Source organism: Wyeomyia smithii, chromosome 2 (assembly GCF_029784165.1).
Source record: "Wyeomyia smithii strain HCP4-BCI-WySm-NY-G18 chromosome 2, ASM2978416v1, whole genome shotgun sequence".
Classification (NCBI taxonomy): domain Eukaryota; kingdom Metazoa; phylum Arthropoda; class Insecta; order Diptera; family Culicidae; genus Wyeomyia; species Wyeomyia smithii.
This window is the reverse complement of record NC_073695.1, coordinates 91,499,215-91,519,151: the sequence shown is the minus strand read 5'-3', so window position 1 is coordinate 91,519,151 and position 19,937 is coordinate 91,499,215. Positions and strand designations below refer to the sequence as shown.

The 19,937-nt window shown below is 37.9% G+C and overlaps 1 protein-coding gene across 1 annotated transcript; it reads right to left on the bottom strand.

Annotated features, from left to right (window-relative positions):
- Positions 1-5,030: 5,030 nt before the first annotated feature.
- LOC129723838 (uncharacterized) lies at positions 5,031-18,759 on the bottom strand. The gene is made up of 2 exons (XM_055678298.1): positions 18,396-18,759; positions 5,031-6,269 (listed from the first exon to the last, which is right to left on the bottom strand). Exons 1-2 carry the CDS (start codon positions 18,399-18,401, stop codon positions 5,220-5,222), a joined length of 1,056 nt encoding a protein of 351 aa, XP_055534273.1. The 5' UTR covers positions 18,402-18,759; the 3' UTR covers positions 5,031-5,219.
- Positions 18,760-19,937: the final 1,178 nt, after the last annotated feature.

Here is a 19,937-nt window from a genome sequence, read left to right as displayed (position 1 = left end):
TTGGCATCGAAGCGATGATCGAGCGGACGGTACTGGGCAACGCGCGTAACCACAAATTCGAAAGCACTGTGTCCGTACAACCGTCACCACCCAAGCGTTTCATTTCAGACAATAGAACAGTTGGCTTCTGGTCACCAAGCGTCATCCCAGAGAGCAGACTGGTTAAACGTTGTGTTTCAGATGGCCGAAAATGTGCAACGACAGCGGCTTTTATTGTTTCGAACCGATCATTGTTCGAGGAATCGTTACATTTCGCGATGGCGGAATGAAAAAATTTCGCACGTGGTCCAAGAGCCACTATCACTGCGTAAAACTTTTGCTTGTCGTGTTTGACCTGGTTTACACTAAACGCGGCTTCCAGGCAAATGAACCAAGCATCGACATCGTCCGGATCAAAGTCAGGGTAATTAATCTTCGCGATTACCGTCGGTTCACCGGTCTCAATCTTCACGACAGGCTCTTCGCCGGTTTCTGTCATGGCGGCTGTTTCACAAAATCGTGTTTCACTTTTTTGGGATGGTTTTTACTTAGGCGAAAATTTCTTTAGCGCGGATTATCGCGATTCACGAAACGTGGTGTAAAAAATACGGAATTCGATACGGAATACGAATACTGTTCCGTCGGGGTCACCAATTTGGGGATCTTTCGGTTGCTGCGTGCAAATAGTATAACGCGTGTGCTCTCGTTAGTAGGTATTTTAATACTAATTATATTTTACATTATATATACATGAGATGGTTTGAGTGTAAGTGTATCTGTCGATCGATTGTCGAAGATCGAGAGATCGAGAGATCGTGTGAGGTTGAGAATGAGTTACGTTGTGATGTCGAGAGTTACCTGGTCGGTGATTACAACGAGGCGAGTTGGTAGGGTTACCAATCAAGATCGCCACACTACTATATGCTCTTCGTAAGCTAGGTTGGATCTCACATCGTTTTCCGTCATATGAAGCTCGCTTGATATTCAAACATCAAAAGAACGGCGGAAGTATGCGATGGCTCCATTTGTTAACGATATCGTTTCATAGCACGTTGACTCAGCAGTACTACTTTCTAAATTAAACTTTCATGTACCCATTCGACAACTTGACGCCGTAGCTTATTTGCTCCTAACCACCATCGTACGGAATATGCAAAAAAATGGATATATAAATACTATGATGAATTCGTAGAATCAACACTACGAAGCCATTGACTTTACGATGTCCCGGAATTAACTGAAACAGTGTTTCAAGTGCTTGAGGCTAAGGGACGATCCATTAATGATATCACGCAGAATTTGGAAGAAATTAACTCCCCCTTATCACAACTTCCTTGACCCCCCCCTCAATTACGTCACGTTTTTAAACTCACCTCCTCCCCCTTTTTTGGTAACAATTGATTGAAAATCGAGAAATTTGTTAGAAATGCATTATTTCTCAAAAAGAACGATTTTACTGAAAGAAAAACTGAAACTAAAATGAAAAGAAGATTATAGAAGATGATTAGAAAGCGTTTAGTTCTAATTCCAAGGATGTTGTTGATGGAGTCGCATATCGACGACATAGAAAGCCGAGACAGTAGCTGCAGCATCATTGAAAGACCAATATTTAGTTCCTCTCCTTCAATCAATTCGCAATCTAAATCTTCTCCACATGTTACAATAGCCAAGCATCTTAATTTACGTTTTGTCACAAGTTTTGTATTTATTGATTGTATTGAGAGACATTGCGCTGTCATTTATAAACGAACATGCACGGTAAAACAGAATTAACGAACATTATGCTTTTTAACGTGAAAAAAAGTCATTTATTTTATCTAAAGCAAATCTTAAGCAAAAAAAAGGGATCGTAGAACTATAAATGAATGATGCAAATATCATAAATAGTTCAGAGTTGAACTCTGTGGTAAGGTATGTGACTTTTTTTTTTTTTTTGAGTTTAAATGTGATGTCACACTCAAGCTAACCCCCCTCCCCCATATGTCACAAATTGTCATAATAATTGAAACCCCCTTCCCCCCCCCCTCCTGAACGCGTGACATCATTAATGGATGGTTCCTAAGGATATTTATATTTATATATAGTTAAGAAAATAATGTTTACGAGAAAACTCTTTCAAGTCTCTGATAAAAACGGTAATGGCTACTAAGGCTTTGCTGTGTATAACACGTCTGATATGCCATTGGCTAGGGAGGGACACCAACATTTTTTTCTTTTTTTCCGGTTTGAGCTTTTAGAGTGCCCCTGTGTTGACCAGTGTTATAGTTTCTCGCCATTCATTCCTGTAAATTTTTAGTGCCCCTAGCCAGCTTGTAAGTGCGTCAAAAAGCTGCAGAGCAATTGCTCGCCGGGTTCGTCGCTTCTTAGTTTGCGTACGGGAAAATTTCATTTAAGTCTCTGAAGACTTTACGCAAATTTCAGGAACGGTTAAAAATTATAAAATATCATTTTTTCAGTTTGAACCTAGGGTAATTTTTGTCGATTAAGGTAATATACGAAAAAAAAAACACATTTGCTTTTTCTCTTCGTCGAACGGAGCTTTTCTGATAGTAGAAAGTTAAACAAATTTTAGTCGCAAAGTTTTACAAGACAAACTGACAGAAAAGAACATCATCATTTTTATGAATTAATGTTTTGCTATTTAGAACTGTAGTTTGAGGGTGGAGTTATACGATATCGAAAAATTGATGGAAAAATGACCGGAGTTCTTGTTCTATTATCCATTACACTGGTCAACAGTCAATACAGATGTGACCCTAAAGCTCAAACTAGAAAAAAATGAAACATTGTAGGTTGTTAGCCATTCCTGGCAAAAGGCACCAAATTTCACGAGAATCTAAAGCAGCTATTTGAAGCTTCAAGGCAGCATTTTTTCCGCTTTTGTCAACCAGTGTTTTTGTTTGGTAGTATAACGCCTATAATTTTGATAATGAAAGCTTTCAAATTACTTAATATAAGGCTTTTTCAATTTCAATGCAAAGAGTAACGCTTAAGTTTTGTTTACAACTATCGTAACACACTTTCGTATATAGTTTGGTATAGATACATTTGATTCGCCTGCAAATATGCTTCCGAAAAGCGTTAGTATGTGTTCATACAAAAAATATAATGTTTGATCTTAGTTTGCTTGTAGGCAATTTTGGCAGCACCGAAGCATCCAAGCTGGTTTACATTTTTACATTTTGTTTTTATTCGAATTTAACCACCACCCGGTTTAATTGAGCATTTTTTTGCTTAGTAGAAATAAATGAATTGGCAGTTTTTGTCATTTGAAGCAGAATGAAAGCAGATAGAGAATAAATGTCATTACTCATTGATCATGGAAAATGTATTTTTGAGAAATAATGCTGTCAATCAAACTGCTACACTTTTTCAAACTGAGATGAGCAACTAATGGAGATAAATATAATATTAAATATTCATCAACTATTATCTCCCAGATGGTCTCGAGGTACGATGTTGGCCTAACAAGCCAGTCGTCGTAGGTTCGAGTCTCGGCTCAGGAGAGACTGTTAGTGTTAGTAGGATCGTAGCGCTAGCCCCGCAATTGTCCTGTACACTAAACAGCTGGTTGCGAAGTCTGTGTTTAACAAACAGGAGGTTAAGTTCCGAATCGGGATGTAGCACTTAAGGCTTTGCTTTTTTTAATCAACTATTGAATATTAAGAACAAATATTAATTTATGTATACTTACTTACTACAAAGCGTATAATAAAGTGAATAACCTACTTCCTCTACTCTTCGTCAGTTGATATATTTGATCTGTAAAGTATCCAGACTTTATTCGCAAGTTTTCGCTGATTCGAAAACCTTTGCATTGCTAGACTAGTTAAAAATGTATAGAAATATGCTGTATAAACTGGTATCCCCGGCACAGTACCTTTTCATTGCGATACATTTTAATTTACTGCCACAGTACTCAGGCATAATGCATTGCAAAATTTCATTTGCTATTTTTGACACCGGTGTAAAGTGCATGTTTGGTTTATGAGCCACGTCGAGCTGGGGCAACAAATTATAATTTTTCAGTCAGCTTGTTGTATTGTATTCATCTTTCACACGCGATGCATTAATTTCTGCACTGGATTGTTGAACGTGGGAACATTTCATCTAAAAATGGTCAGTTTGGAAAAATAGATTTGCATTGACGCAAAGCGCGTGCAGCTTCAGGACGGGTTCCTCACTTCTCGGTGTATACAATTCTCTTTGCGTATATCGTGGTCTAATAAAGATCGCCGGCGACGCCGGTGCGGGGTGAGTTATAGTAGACAAGATAATCAGCGCAAAATGACTTCGACGCATATTTAGTTACACCGCAGGCAGAAATGATGGCGAAGAAGAAAAAGGGTAAATTGGAAAGAGGCAACAGTTTCGGGAGGTTTTCGGCCACACAGTGGCTGAAGGATGCGTTGCGATTAGATCCGCTTGTGCGATGACTTGACTTCTTTAGGAAGGTCGTTTGCGGCAAGGTTCGTACTACGTTCGCTCATTGAGCATGTTTCATGTTTGATGATCGTAGTATGATAAATTAGCGCCTTAATTTACTCCATGGGTTTCCACTTAATGTTATCGCGATCAAAGATCCATCTAGAACTGCTTCCGATTTCTGTTACGCGTAGATCAAATTTGTTAATATTAACGGCCGCTAAATGCATAGCAAATATGAACACAATAGATGTTGGGGAGTTTTTTGTCTTTAGGCGGTAGACTATGAAAAGATTCGGATAGTCGGATTCTTTGTTATGTATGAGTTTGCTGCATCTTTTGTTTATGACGATGTTATAATATGAATAAATTTCGCATAGTTATCTTCTGATGAAATCCCGGTAATTAATTTTCGGTCATTTTGTGCTTCGTTTTTTTATTTTCTGTAGATTAAACTAATTGACGTTTTCGAAACTCACATGTAATTTAACAATAATTAATTATTAATTATTAGTTAGTTCTTACCTCTATTAACTATACTTCGATAAATACTAAAGTATTTATTTGATCTTTTTTGCTATGGTTTCGCAGGGTTCTTCGGATGTTAGCACAAAGATCTACGTGACTCTTCTGTGACTTCAATACCATTAAGGTTCGCATTTATTTACAATTAAATTTGAGAGCGAGCTTGGCGCTACAATCGCACTGACAGCTTTTTGTTGCTAGAAAACAAAAGTGAGTATTGGCTTTATACGCAGCGGATATGCGTTTATGAATATCGTCGTGCAATTGGCACAGTGGGTGATCGTGCGGTTTTAGAAGAATCGGTTGAATCGGTGGCTGAATCCACTGCCAAATCCGGTGAAACCTCCATTGTTGCCCTCGGCGGCTGGCAAGTAGGTATTCTCAGGCCCGCAGAACGTCTTGGTTACTGTGGAGTAAATGGTTTGAGCGTCGTACTGAATTCCGGGAGCAGTCCTGGTCACGGTACTGGTAATGTACTGGACGTCACGTAGGGTGGTGGTGGCCACACTGTACTCGGTTTGAATTTGACCAGACACGGATATAGTGGAGTAGATTGTTCGATATTGTGCAGGAGGTGCTGGGAGGGTAATGGTTTGAGTATCGGTTTGCGTGCGATAGACTGGAGTTGCCGAGTAGCTGATGCTTGTCGAAACTACAGTTCGTGCTGGTTGAGTGATAGTTTGATAATTGGTTGGTCCTGGCACTTGTACTGATGAAATAACAGTATCATAAACGGTCTGTACCAGTCGCGTGGTCGATGTGTAGTAAGAAGTGGTTGTGATGGCAGGAAGTTGAATAGTAGAGTAGATAATTTGCGGTGGCAGTGTTACGGGTGGGGCAGTGATAGTTACTACGTCACGAACGGTTTGCACAACTGGAACCGTTTGTACAACTGTTGAGGTCCTAACGACTGGCGGTAGTGTAATTGTATTGTACAGGGTTTGTGGTGGCAGTGTGGCGGTAGTGACATCACGAATTGTTTGATATACTGTAGTTGGTTGAATTCGCGTTGTAGTTGAGACGATCGGTGGCTGTGTTATCGTGTTGTAGAAAGTTTGTCCTGGTTGCGTTACGGTGTAGGTGTTGGTTTCCGTCAACGTTCGATATGCCGGAACAGTCTGGGTATATGCGGATGTGATGTAGATCGAAGAATATTGGGTAATAGTTTGTTGACCGCCTCCTATAGTTTCCGTATGTACTTGATATTCAGTTTGGGTTTGCGTCAAATACACGGTTTGGGCAGCTCCAAATGAACAGCTTGGTTTCGGATAGAAGTATCCGTTAAACTGCTCGGCCCTAGTAATGGCTGCCAGAGCGAAGACGATCAGTGCCGCACATTTCTGGAAGTGAAAATGGAAAAGCACACATCAAAAGCTATTTCAAAAACAGACTAAAGTGAATTCTGCCGCTTTTGGTAACTATTTGACTACTGCTGATTCTGTGTTTTCCGATGTGATCTTCAATGTAGAAGAAGCTAATAAATTTTGTCAACGAGAAGCCGGTGATTGGCAAAAATTACACGCCTTGGATTGTGGTAATTGTGCTAACTGCTCAAAATTTTTTTTCAGAGAAGAACATGTATATGTTTGTACCATGAACTCCTCTAATCATCAAAGCACATTGAGAATTGCGTATGTATTTGCACACGCACTTTATTGAAAATATTGAAGCTCAGAAATGTTAGTTTGCATAGCAAAAGAAAAAAACGCGAAATTTATGCGTTTTCCGAAAACATTCAAATCCAAATTACCAGCGTTGCTTGTATTAGTGCATTCCACATGGTAAGAATGCGGATGTAATTAGAAAGTTAAAACTGAATTTAAAAAGCACTTCACAAGCTGCGAATGTGACCGAAAATAAGTAACACAAATTTTATTTTGTGGTGATAAGGTACACCCTCGCTGGCTGGACAGTTGACCAACTTAAAGCAGATCGATATAAATATTTACTTTAACAGTTAAAAGCCATATTGTCTTTCAAGGTAACAAACCTGTGAACTTTCGCTCTTGGTGCAGAGAGTGACATTTGTCACAGAAAAGTCATTAGTCTCAAGACCAAAAATTGCAACATCGGCGCAGCCTAAAACTTGAAGCTCTACGATTAGACTCTCTATGGCTCCAGAAAAATAGAGTCTTCAGCAACGATTCTCATCATGCATCCGACTCTGCGTTAGGCTTTGGCTCAACCTAGGTAATGGCACATAATAAATGGGCTTCAGTTTGTTTCGTGAGACAACAATGCAGCAAGCTGTCAGATTGTCAGAGTGGTTCACAAAATTTGAGCACAATAAACGGGGTTAAGTTTAGTTCAAAAGACAGCAGTACAGCAGCTGTCAGATTGATTGACAGGATTTGGGCATTCATAAAAAGAAAAAAATATTTTAATAAATTATTTTATTTTTAATTTTTTTAAATTGAAGGCCACATTCGAGAAACACATGTTTAATGAGTATGTTGCACTCATTATGTGTACATTTTTACATTCAAGAAACACGAACTTCTCAGACCGATAAAACTGATAGGGTAAAATAACGGATAGTTGACCAACCGTCAGATTACCTCAATTTCTCCTAACATAAATCGGAATTTATACATGATTGGCTGGAAAAGATGTTTCTTGATGGAAGTTTTCTGAAAATCCCTCGATTTTTCGCATTGATTGAGTTAATCTGTCCACTATATGAACGGGGTCAACTATAGGTCAAATTGAGAGTTCTTGTCAACATTTTCATCAAGTAGGGTAGAACCACCTTGGATTAACCACTTCTTTTGTGAACACCTGTTAGTTGAAATCGTTCCCCGTGGGTGATGCCATATGGCATCCCCTGACATATAAACTTAAATAACAGTTTAACAACTATACTTGCAATTTTTAACGATGAAAGTTTACTATACTATACTTGAAATTTTTAACGATCTAAGCAGTTAGAGAAAAGATTGATCTTCAACATGCAATATAGTTTGTGCCAATTATGCATGCGGTTGCTGAGTAATATGAGTTTGAATGTCATTTTTCGATGTAAAAACTGATTTTTCTCCGCGGTGATAGGGTCAACTCAAATTATGCGCAAACTCAAGAAATCTGCCGGAAATTTCTATCGGAAATCATCTTATCCAGCTAACCTGCATCACAATCACGAGAAACATTTGTAAATTCCCATTTAAAACAAGAGTATCAACAGCTTTTCGTTAGGGTGGTCCACTGAAGGAAGTGATCCATCCATGGTTGCTCTACCCTAGTTATCCCTTGAGCAATTTAAAAAAAGGCAAGTCATTTCACTCGACCATTTTTTATTCAACTGAATCTTTGCACAGATGTTCCTAGGGGAGACACACAGATGTTTCTATTAGAAAAGTAGGGTAAATTAACCCATAGTGGACCCCTTTCCTAAAGTGGACCACTCGCAAGATTAACTCAGTTTAGGCGAAAATTGGAGGGATTTTCAGAAAACTTTTATCGGGAAACATCTTATCCAGTTAATCTGCATCACAAACATGCATAAATTCCGATTTATGTTAAGAGAAATTAGGTTGATCTGACGGGTGGATCACTATAGATTGATAAAATAAAAGGGTCCACTATACGTTAATTTACCCTACAATCCAAAAAAGGTAAGTAAATTGACTTAAAGTGGACCCTTTTGCTTCATTTATCTATATTGGGCCACCCGTCTATAGGTCAATTTATTCAAATCTTAAAGTTTGATTTGTGGCAGCACAAAACCTGGGTATCAAATTTTGGGATTAGGGTAAAACTACGTCTTTTAGTGGACCCCCGGAGATTTACTCAATTTGTCTTAACATAAATCGGAATTTGGATATAAATGTTTCTCGTTATTCTGGAAGTTTTCTGAAAATTTCTCTATTTTTTTGCGTGAATTGAGTTCATCTGGCGAGTGGTCCACTATTGAAAAGTAGTGCACTATAGGTAATTTTACCCTATCTCCTGCGTAGAGTGTTTTTTAAGGATAAGAAATTTTCAACAATATTTGAATAATAATTAGGTATATTTTTTCTTAAACGACAAAAGTACTATCTAGTGTACATTAACTTATAGCGGACCCCTTTCCTATATAGAGGACCATCCGCTAGATTGACTCAATTTACTCGAAAACTCGAGGGGTTCTTCAGAAAAATTTTCATCGGGAAACATCTTATCCAGCCAATCTGCACCCGAATCACGAGAAACATTCACTCAAAATATTTTTCACATCATTGTTACCGTAAACTGGGGTGACTTTGATCACTATTTTTAATATTTCCTAAATATTTTCAAAATGTACTGAATACAAAGTTGTTTGATATTTTTGAAATGAGTACTGGCATGCATTGAACAAGATCCAATTACTACTTCAAAAGTTGAGCAACAATTCGGCTGTTTTTATATATGCTCTAAAGTTTTTTTATCAATCATCATTCCGGGGTGACTTTGATCACTCCATTATTTTGATTAATTTGAAGTGAGACTTTATTGCTTTAACAAATTTGAACAGTCTAAAACGACTTAAACGAGTTAATTAATATGAGAAGCCATTTGGGGGCCATTCACATTTCACATGAACAGTTTATGTTGGCGAATGTCAAAGATTCATACAAAATTTTTAAAATATTTATGAACGTTTGTCCACGGAGTGTGAAGGGGATCTAAAATCACCAAAAACTAGTCCATATAGAATATTGCTCATCCAATAGTCCAAAGTTGCATGTTACGTGACGTCTTAGGCCGTCGTTAAGAAGAAAACATGTGATATGCTATTGAGATTTTTGGGCCTCAAAATTGCCTTTGAGGAAAAATATTGCAAAAAAATAATGAAAACCGTTGTGATAATATTTTTATATCTTGAGAACTAATCTGGGAACAAAATCAAAAAACTTTACGTATCGCAGCTTGTTGTTTTGTATTTGCTTGAACCGATTGTTTGTATGCAATAAAAATCACTCAAAATCCAGTTTATTTTCAATTCCTATTTTAGCATTAAAAACACTCTTTAAATAGCAGGAAATGCATGAAAAGTGGCAATGTACACATATCTAAACACAATCAGGGAATATTACGACAAATCCCAAGCTATACGAGCGCTTTTTGTCACAAATTCAAAATAGAGGTAAAGTGATCAAAGTCACCCCGGTGATCAAAGTCACCCCAGTTTACGGTACGTCAAATTTCCTGTACTTATTCATTTTCTGCCATTTTATTTGACAAACATAACATCTACGTGAAAATCCCATGCATACTATGTTTTATCACGTAGTAACTACGTGAAACCTGGAAACGTCAAACAGAATGAAGTATCGCGTGAACTCTCTGTGCAAAAATATACAGAAATCAAAATTGCGAAGCTGTTGTGTTATTCAGTCTCTGAACATAGAAAGGATTTTTCGATGGCTTTCCAAAGGCCATTAGAATTCGACATCGAGTTTTTAGCTTACAGGTTTTACTCAGATTCAGTTCAAAGATCCAGGAGTTACCTGAACATTAACAGTTGCTGCTAACAGTAATTATCAACGGCGAGTGTCTTTATATTTGTCCGTTTTTATGTCGTTCGACCCATTTTTGAATTGACGATTTTGCATGCCCGTGCGAAGTAACATATTTCGATAAATTCTGAAAACTATTTTCTCTCTCTCTCTCTCTCTTAAGAATTTGGGAAACCACAATCGAAAATTATACGTTTTATAAAACGTACTAACTATCAGTTAATCAAATGCTTTCCACTTTATTGGTAGTTGAATTCTACGTGAAAATCACATGAACGTATATGCCTTCTGAATAAGACTCACAGAATAAATCATCTCAATGAATCAATGAACTCAAATAACAATAATGTAAAATCTACGTAAAAATGACAGTAGAAAATATTCACATAACTTTTCCGCTAATTATAGCGTATTTTGAAAGATGAAAAAAATCCGGTTTAGGGTAGATTAATCTGTGGTGGACCCCTTTTGCTATTGGGGACCTCCTGCCAGATTAAATCGATTCATGTGGAAACTCGGGGGATTTTCAGAAAACTTTCATCGGGAAATATCTTATTCAGCCTATTTGCATTAAAAACATTTTTAAATTCCGAATCAGTGTTAATAACCCTAGATTATTTCAATTTATCCTAATATAAGTCAAAATTTATAAACGTCTGTTATGCAGACTGGCTGGACAAGATGTTTGACGATGAAAGTTTTCTGAAAACAACTCGAATTTTTGCATGAATTGAGTTAATCATGCGAGTGGGCCACTATAGGAAAGGGGTTCACTATATCGAGTTAATATAACAAAAGGTCCACTATTGGTTAATAAAGGAAAGAGGTCCACTCATGCTTGTCATTCTCCTCAGTATGTGAAAAATTCACCGCGCACTTCCCGTAGTCCGGAAGGTGAAAAAAAAACCTACCGGGCAAAAATCGTGTAGCTACACTGCAAAAACGAATTCCACCAGCGTAAATTCGACCGGCACGAGCAACGCAGTCTATTTTTTTCTTCCTATCTCTTTTCTTCTTCTGACAAGCTCAAGAAATCAACTGCGAAACGCACCGCAGATAGCTCTGCAGTGTAATTATTGTGCGTGATGTCCACACTTGTGAAAAAGTACACCATAGTTAATTGTCTCGCAAGAGAGAGATTTCAGATCTCACCGCAGTGCTATCAGGAAGCTCAGCAGATAAAAATCGTTTATCGTTCTCTTCTAGCATTAGCGTTCATTTGCTCTTTAGTGTGAAAGTAGTTGTTTTCGCAGTGCAAGATGTTCTCATTCACTCTAGAGGTTTTCTTAGGAGAAAAGACAAGCATGGTTTCAACTGCAGAACCGCGTCGCAAAAGCGAACACGGCATGAGAACTATACGCAACAATATTGGCGGCGGCGCACAGAACTATTTCGCTTAAGCATTCTGCTCAAAGTAACAATCGCCCTGAACGCTCATGGCTATCGAAAACTTGCCTCTCGTAATAATCGCAACGAACGCGCTCGGGTAGTGAGGAACAAATGCAGTGAGCAACGTTTGTTCGGTTTGTACGAAATAGCAACTTATTGAAGAACGAGAAAATCTAAAGAAAGAGAAAAACAAAATAGGTTCTCTATACATCGTGCATGGTATACTTTCGCACACGAATAGATTTTCCCAGTCATGCGACGTTGCTGCCACAGTGATGAGTACGATACGCAGTGAACTTTTCATCGCTGCAAGAATCAGCAACCTTGGTTCTATTGAAACTTTTATTGATCGGATAACCATCAATGTTTAGCTAACCTTTTGTAGTCTTCGTTAAAAAACATGATTTAAAAAAAAAACTTTATGAACAATCATTTTCATTTTACTACTGGTTGCGCATCTGTGTATGAAAACAGAAAACATCGCTATTTTCTGCTTTAGTGTGTGTACGAAACTTCAAAAAAAATTTTATAATAAAGATATACAAATTGTCATAGTTAGCTAATCAAAAAATATGTAGCCTAAAAAATTTGCAAAAATTGCCACGATGGGGAAAGAATTGTAAAAGAAATAAAAAAACCGTCATCGTCAAGGAAGGGGTTAATTTAGAAAATATGTACTAGCTGTCCCAGCAAACTTCGTTCCGCCCATTTTTTTTATTTAAATGATTTCAAACACTTCAATTGATGTCACCTACATCCAAAGATTTAACTTCCGATTTGTTTATAGTCTGCAAATGCATAACGAACAGGACATTCGATACGCTCAAACTCAAAAGAAAAATCGTTTGAAATGCTTGGTTTTATCGAAATGAGAACATCCTTGCCTTTCACCTTTTATACATCACCTCGTACCAAAAATACACATATTGGATGACATTCGGTCAAAAAAAAGTTGTCATCTTGAATTTTAAAATGGCATGTTGACTCGGTTTCTGGCTTCTGAACGTTATACTGGGTGATATTCGGCCACCGGCACGAGCAACGCAGTCTATTTTTTTCTTCCTATCTCTTTTCTTCTTCTGACAAGCTCAAGAAATCAACTGCGAAACGCACCGCAGATAGCTCTGCAGTGTAATTATTGTGCGTGATGTCCACACTTGTGAAAAAGTACACCATAGTTAATTGTCTCGCAAGAGAGAGATTTCAGATCTCACCGCAGTGCTATCAGGAAGCTCAGCAGATAAAAATCGTTTATCGTTCTCTTCTAGCATTAGCGTTCATTTGCTCTTTAGTGTGAAAGTAGTTGTTTTCGCAGTGCAAGATGTTCTCATTCACTCTAGAGGTTTTCTTAGGAGAAAAGACAAGCATGGTTTCAACTGCAGAACCGCGTCGCAAAAGCGAACACGGCATGAGAACTATACGCAACAATATTGGCGGCGGCGCACAGAACTATTTCGCTTAAGCATTCTGCTCAAAGTAACAATCGCCCTGAACGCTCATGGCTATCGAAAACTTGCCTCTCGTAATAATCGCAACGAACGCGCTCGGGTAGTGAGGAACAAATGCAGTGAGCAACGTTTGTTCGGTTTGTACGAAATAGCAACTTATTGAAGAACGAGAAAATCTAAAGAAAGAGAAAAACAAAATAGGTTCTCTATACATCGTGCATGGTATACTTTCGCACACGAATAGATTTTCCCAGTCATGCGACGTTGCTGCCACAGTGATGAGTACGATACGCAGTGAACTTTTCATCGCTGCAAGAATCAGCAACCTTGGTTCTATTGAAACTTTTATTGATCGGATAACCATCAATGTTTAGCTAACCTTTTGTAGTCTTCGTTAAAAAACATGATTTAAAAAAAAAACTTTATGAACAATCATTTTCATTTTACTACTGGTTGCGCATCTGTGTATGAAAACAGAAAACATCGCTATTTTCTGCTTTAGTGTGTGTACGAAACTTCAAAAAAAATTTTATAATAAAGATATACAAATTGTCATAGTTAGCTAATCAAAAAATATGTAGCCTAAAAAATTTGCAAAAATTGCCACGATGGGGAAAGAATTGTAAAAGAAATAAAAAAACCGTCATCGTCAAGGAAGGGGTTAATTTAGAAAATATGTACTAGCTGTCCCAGCAAACTTCGTTCCGCCCATTTTTTTTATTTAAATGATTTCAAACACTTCAATTGATGTCACCTACATCCAAAGATTTAACTTCCGATTTGTTTATAGTCTGCAAATGCATAACGAACAGGACATTCGATACGCTCAAACTCAAAAGAAAAATCGTTTGAAATGCTTGGTTTTATCGAAATGAGAACATCCTTGCCTTTCACCTTTTATACATCACCTCGTACCAAAAATACACATATTGGATGACATTCGGTCAAAAAAAAGTTGTCATCTTGAATTTTAAAATGGCATGTTGACTCGGTTTCTGGCTTCTGAACGTTATACTGGGTGATATTCGGCCATTTAGGGCTGTTTCCCAGAAACCGGAAGTCGCCATCATATAATTCAAAATAGTTTCTGAGGCTGAATTCCAGCTTTTGTGCATATTCACGATTACGGAAATATCCATATTTGGTATTATTTCGTCATTTTGGCTGGTTTCCAGCCCCCACCCCCTTCCTTTCAAAGAAGGTAGGGGTGTCAAACCATCATAGAAACATTTTTCTTTTCCAAAAAACCTTCACATGCCAAATTTGGTTCCATTTGTTCGATTAAATTTAGAGTTGTGCAGAAATTTGTGTTTCTCGTGTATAGTACTCCTTCCTTTCCGAAGAGGGGGAGGGGGGGGATATGTCGAACTATTATGAAAATATATTTTGCCCCCAACAATCTTCTCATGCCAAATTGGATTCCACTTGCTTGATTAGTTTTTGAGTTGTGCGGAAATTTGTGTTTTACTTGTATGGGAACCCTCCCTTCCAGAAGACGAGGAGGTGTCGAACTAGCATGAAAATATCTTTTGCCCCAAAAAATTCTCACATGCCAAATTTGGTTACATTTGCTTGATTAATTCTGGAGTCATGCTAAAATTTGCGTTTAATTAGTATTGGAGCTTCCCTTTCCAAAGAAGGGAGTGGTGTCAATTCACCATAGAAACATTTCTCACCCCCGAAACCTCCACATGCCAAGTTTAGTTCTATTTACTAGATAAGCTAATAAATTTTACGAAAATTTGTATTTCATGGGTATGGGAAACCTCCCTTTCAGAAGAGGGAGGGGTATCAAACCACCATTGAAAAATTTTTTGCCTTTGAAATCTTTTACATGTCAATTTTACAGAAATATTATCACACGCTAAATTTGGTTCTATTTGCCCGAATAAATCTCGAGTTATACAAATATTTGTGTTTCGTTTGTATGGGAACCACCCCTTTCAGAGCAGGGAGAGTTGTCAAACTATCATAAGAAATTTCGCGGGCCCCAAAAACCCCTAGAAATTAATGTACGATTTGTATAAAAGCCCTTCCTTTGAGAAAAGGGATGGGTGCTTTACCACCATGAACGTTTTTCTTGCTTTAAAAAACCTTAACCCTCTAGTGCCCAAGTTAATTTTCAGACGGACTTCCAAAAAATCACTATGAAGCTTTATGAACATTTTTAAAGAACTGGTTGAAGCTTTTTAGAGGTTTAACTGAAGACCGTCCAAAGGCGGCACTGGGCACTAGAGGGTTAACATGCCGAATTTGGTTGTATTTGCTTGATTGGTACTCTAGATGTGCGAAATTTGTGTTTCATTTGTACGGGAGCCTCCCTTCCAGAAGAGAAAAGGTGTTGAAACACCATGGAAATATTTTTTGGCCTTAAAAACTTTAACATGCCAAATTTGGTTCCATTTTCTTGATTAGTTCTCGTGTTGTGCGAAATTTGTGTTTCATTTGTATGGAACCCCTCCCTTAAGGAAGTGGGAGGGGAGTTCGAACCACTAGGGACATATTTGTTACCCCTAAAAACATTCACATGCCAATTTTGGTTGTATTTGCTCGATTGGTTTTAGAGTTGTACGAAATTTGCGTTTCATTTGTATAAGAACCCTTCCATAAAAAGAGGGTAAAATTTTTGCATGCCAAATTTGGTTCCATTTACTTAATAAGCTCTCGATTTGTGCAGAATTTTGTGTTTCATTTGTATGAGACCCCACCCTTTTAGAAGAGGGAGGGGTATCGCACCACCATTGAATTATTCTTTGCCTTGCAAATCTTTTAGACGTTAAATTTGGTTCCATTTACTTGATTAGTTCTCAAGATGTGCAAAGTTTTGTGTTTCATTTGTATGGTACCCTTCCCTTACGGAAGGTGGAGGGGGTCGAACCACTATGGACATATTTGTTACCACTAAAAACATTCAGCTGCCAAATTTGGTTGTTCTCGCTTGATTTGTTCTCGAGCTGTGCGAAATTTGTGTTTCATTTGTATGGAACCCCTCCCATTCAAAATAGGGAATATACAAAATTTCACGCCGATCGGTTCAGTAGTTTCCGAGCCTATATAGATCAGATAGACAGACACACTAGACTGTATTTTCATATGTTCAGATTAATTAATGTTTAATTGATGTTTAGATTAATTATACATTTATAGGTTTTAGTGGTAGAATTTTGAAGATATTCTCAAATGTCAAGCTAATTTATATTGATTCTACGTTCTACGGTTCATAAATTTAAGCATTATAAAAAAGGTATTTTAAGTATTTAAAGTTTTTCGGGAAAACTAGAGAGTCGGATTTAAATTTTAAAATTTATTCATTTGCATTGGTTTATATTATGATAGCAAATACCCGTTGTCAAAAACTAAGATGAAACTATAACAGACATACCACATGAATTGAATTTTGTTCATAACATTTTCATAAGTCTATTGTAATGTACCTACAAAAATTTGAGACCTTATTCTACGAAAAAACTTTTGAATTTTCTGCGCTATTTCTTGTAGATTGCTCCTTAACATTCCGACTTCATTTTTTGTTTTCAAACTTTCACGCAATATTAAAGAGACTAGTTAACTCTCGATTCATTGGAAGCCAACCAATCCAGGCATCCGGGTATCTACTTAACAGCATCACTTTGACATCGAGTGTCACTTTTAATGAGGTTGTTCTGAGTAGGCAATCGAACAAGTTCTAGAGGAAAATTTATGTGGGAAGTACATCGGTAAGTTTACGAAGCCCCCGAAGCGATAGCAGTCGGATCATCTAACGACGCACAGCGAGGTATGAATTAATCTTTTGCCATAACAGATCACCCGCAAACCGTGGCAGGATGATGAGGGTGGATGACAAATTACGCTCGCCAGTTGCCATACCTGGCCGGCCGGAACACCGTTGATCTTCAATTGCCGACGACATTGACATGTGTTAAAAATGAAGGCGGCTAAGATTACGACAGCTGACGAATGTGTTTCGCTGATTAAAACTTCATATTTTGAATGTCGTGTTGTGCTTTTAGTTCACAGTTCGGATGCAATCTTTTAGGGGGGAAGCTAATCGGTGTTCATTGTAGACAGAGCCGTGCTACCGAGGGTTACTTTTCGGCTGGTCTGACTGTGTGCGGCGCGTGTCGAGAGGCTTTACCTGGGTGACATATATCTGGGCACGATGTTGAACTTATGCAGACTAGCTTTGATTTGCATTTTAGTGTTCATTTTGGCCTGTAATATGAAGGGTCAATTAAACAAAGGAGGTGTTGTAATTTTACAAAAAAAAAACTACAATATTTCACTACTTAAACCGATTATAGTAAAGTAGTGATAATAAAAAAATTACTCATCGAGATTGATATTCAACCTATCGAGAAGGTCGAGAGATAGTCACAATCACATTTAAGTTTATTGTTTTCGATTTTGAGGTGGCGTATTCTGCAGAATCTAAATTTCGCGCGTTTTCTCCACCCGGATTGTCCAGAAAATATGGTTTTTACGTGGTATATCTTTGATGATTTTTGTGCATATTCCAGAATGTCGGTTGATGTTATAAAACCAAATTCACTGATTTTTCTCATATTCTTCTTGATTTTGATCTTGGTTTTAGAGTTTTTGTCAAAAGTCTTTGAAGCACATCATAAAAACTTGCAACAAATAAAGTTTTCCGTACGTTTTTTTTCTTGCACGGATATCGGCTTTTTTACGCGCCACGTATCCTACTCGTAAAAAAACTACAGTAGTGTATTATGTTAATTTCATAATTTCGTACTTGAATTAACACTATCGTAACGAAATTTGAATACTTTTTGCAGATCTGTGCTGATCGTATGAGATAATTATGACAAAACTTTGATTTGATGAAATTGACACTTTCGACAATCTTGCTAAAAAAGAACTTTATCATAATGGCCAGTTCAAATAAAGGTTCCAGGTATGTCGATTGCACTGGTTGATCGTCAAACTAGGAAGATTCAAGAAACTAGTAACAGTATTTGGAACAGGAAAATCCGTTAATTCAAAGTTTCCCATATAGATCACGTCTTCTTCGGTTTTCCCTAAAATCGCATAACATTATCTTAAAAGCTTCACATATAGTTCTCATATTCCTTAGGTGTCTCCAATAGTTTCGACATTTTCGGTTGAACGCAGTCAGTAGCGCTCCACTCACCATCATGGTTCACAATTTCAAGTTCTGGTGTCTTCTCAAATTTCCACCGGTGAGATTCACTTTCAGTCGGTAGGCCACGGAAGGGCAAATATTACACAACCAGCCTCCGTCACTGTATATCACCTTCGTTACGTTGTTTGCTCAAGCGGCGATCACCTGAACAGTGTCCACCACACTAATCTTCGTTCTGCTTGCGAGATATCCAATTTCACACCTTCTAATTCGCAACCGTTCTGGACGGATGCCGGTTGACAGTTTGTCTTCTATTATTCGCCTACTGTCGGAGAGGAAAACGTGCACACACACTCACTCACGGATGCGGTCGATCCTGCCCAATTGCCACCTCGAAACTAAGCTGCTCGTTATGGCGCTGGTCTTATTTATATCTAATTGGTCAAGAAGCATCATCAAAGTGCACACAGGCGACCATCAAGACGCGCTTTGCTGGACATATTCATCATCCCAGCAGTGGCGTCGCCGTCGTCGCCGCCGTGAAGAATTACCCACTCGACGGGCTTTGGGGCTGGAGGTTCCATCTGTGATTGCATCCGAGGCGGTTGTGTTTGAGTTTGGATAACTTGAGTTTCCGCTCTGGGTTTTACCAAAGAATTAAACGGAAAGAGAAGGGCAGGATGCGAATGGTATGGTAAGTGGAAAACAGGTGATGACATAAATTGGAGCTAATGAATCACAAGAACGTTTTCTTTTTATTAATAATTCATTTACATCACACTCTTTACATTTTATTTAGATCGTAAATGATCAGATAAAGAATTCAAATAAATTAATCAATAAATAAATAAATAAATAAATGTCGAATATGAACGGCTACCGATTATATTGAACATTTATATATTCACAGAATTGAGATGTTTGACTCTTCCATCAGAGAGGTAATATTTAAGCGATTCAGATTGAATTCAAAGATAATCAAACGAGTATAGACGAAATTATCGTCACCTGCTGACTGACCTTTAGTTATTAGTTGTATGTATTAGAAGTTATAGTCACCTACATACTGACCTTTGAGAATATTTTCATGCGTGTCACCTTTAGAAGCGGGATATTCGCGGAAATAAATATCAATTATTATGCGTGTCATCTTTAAGAGGTAACATCCACGAAAATTATACACTTTTTTCAAAACTGGTTGCAAGATAATTTCATTGTAACCTAGGGGGGACAACCATGTTTCAGGTGTCACCAAGTCACATTACACCACTGCCTACGATGTGCTCTTATTTTTGCAAGGTGGCGGGGGTTGAGTTTACCCGAATCCATTAAAACCCCTCCAGTCTTCAGCCCTTACCTTCCCGGAACAACGGTTAAAAATTACTTTGGGAAGTGGCTTTTCGTGCTTCATTCACCCTCTTAACTCTTAAACCTCATAGCTCCCCATCTGGTGGAGACTGGTGGTTAGCAACCACTGCTGGCGTTGTATCTCCAATACTTTCTAAGATCAAGTCGCTCCTCACACGCACAAAATTAGGGCATACGGGGAAAACATACTCATCGGTTTCCTCCACGTCCACGCATTCGGGA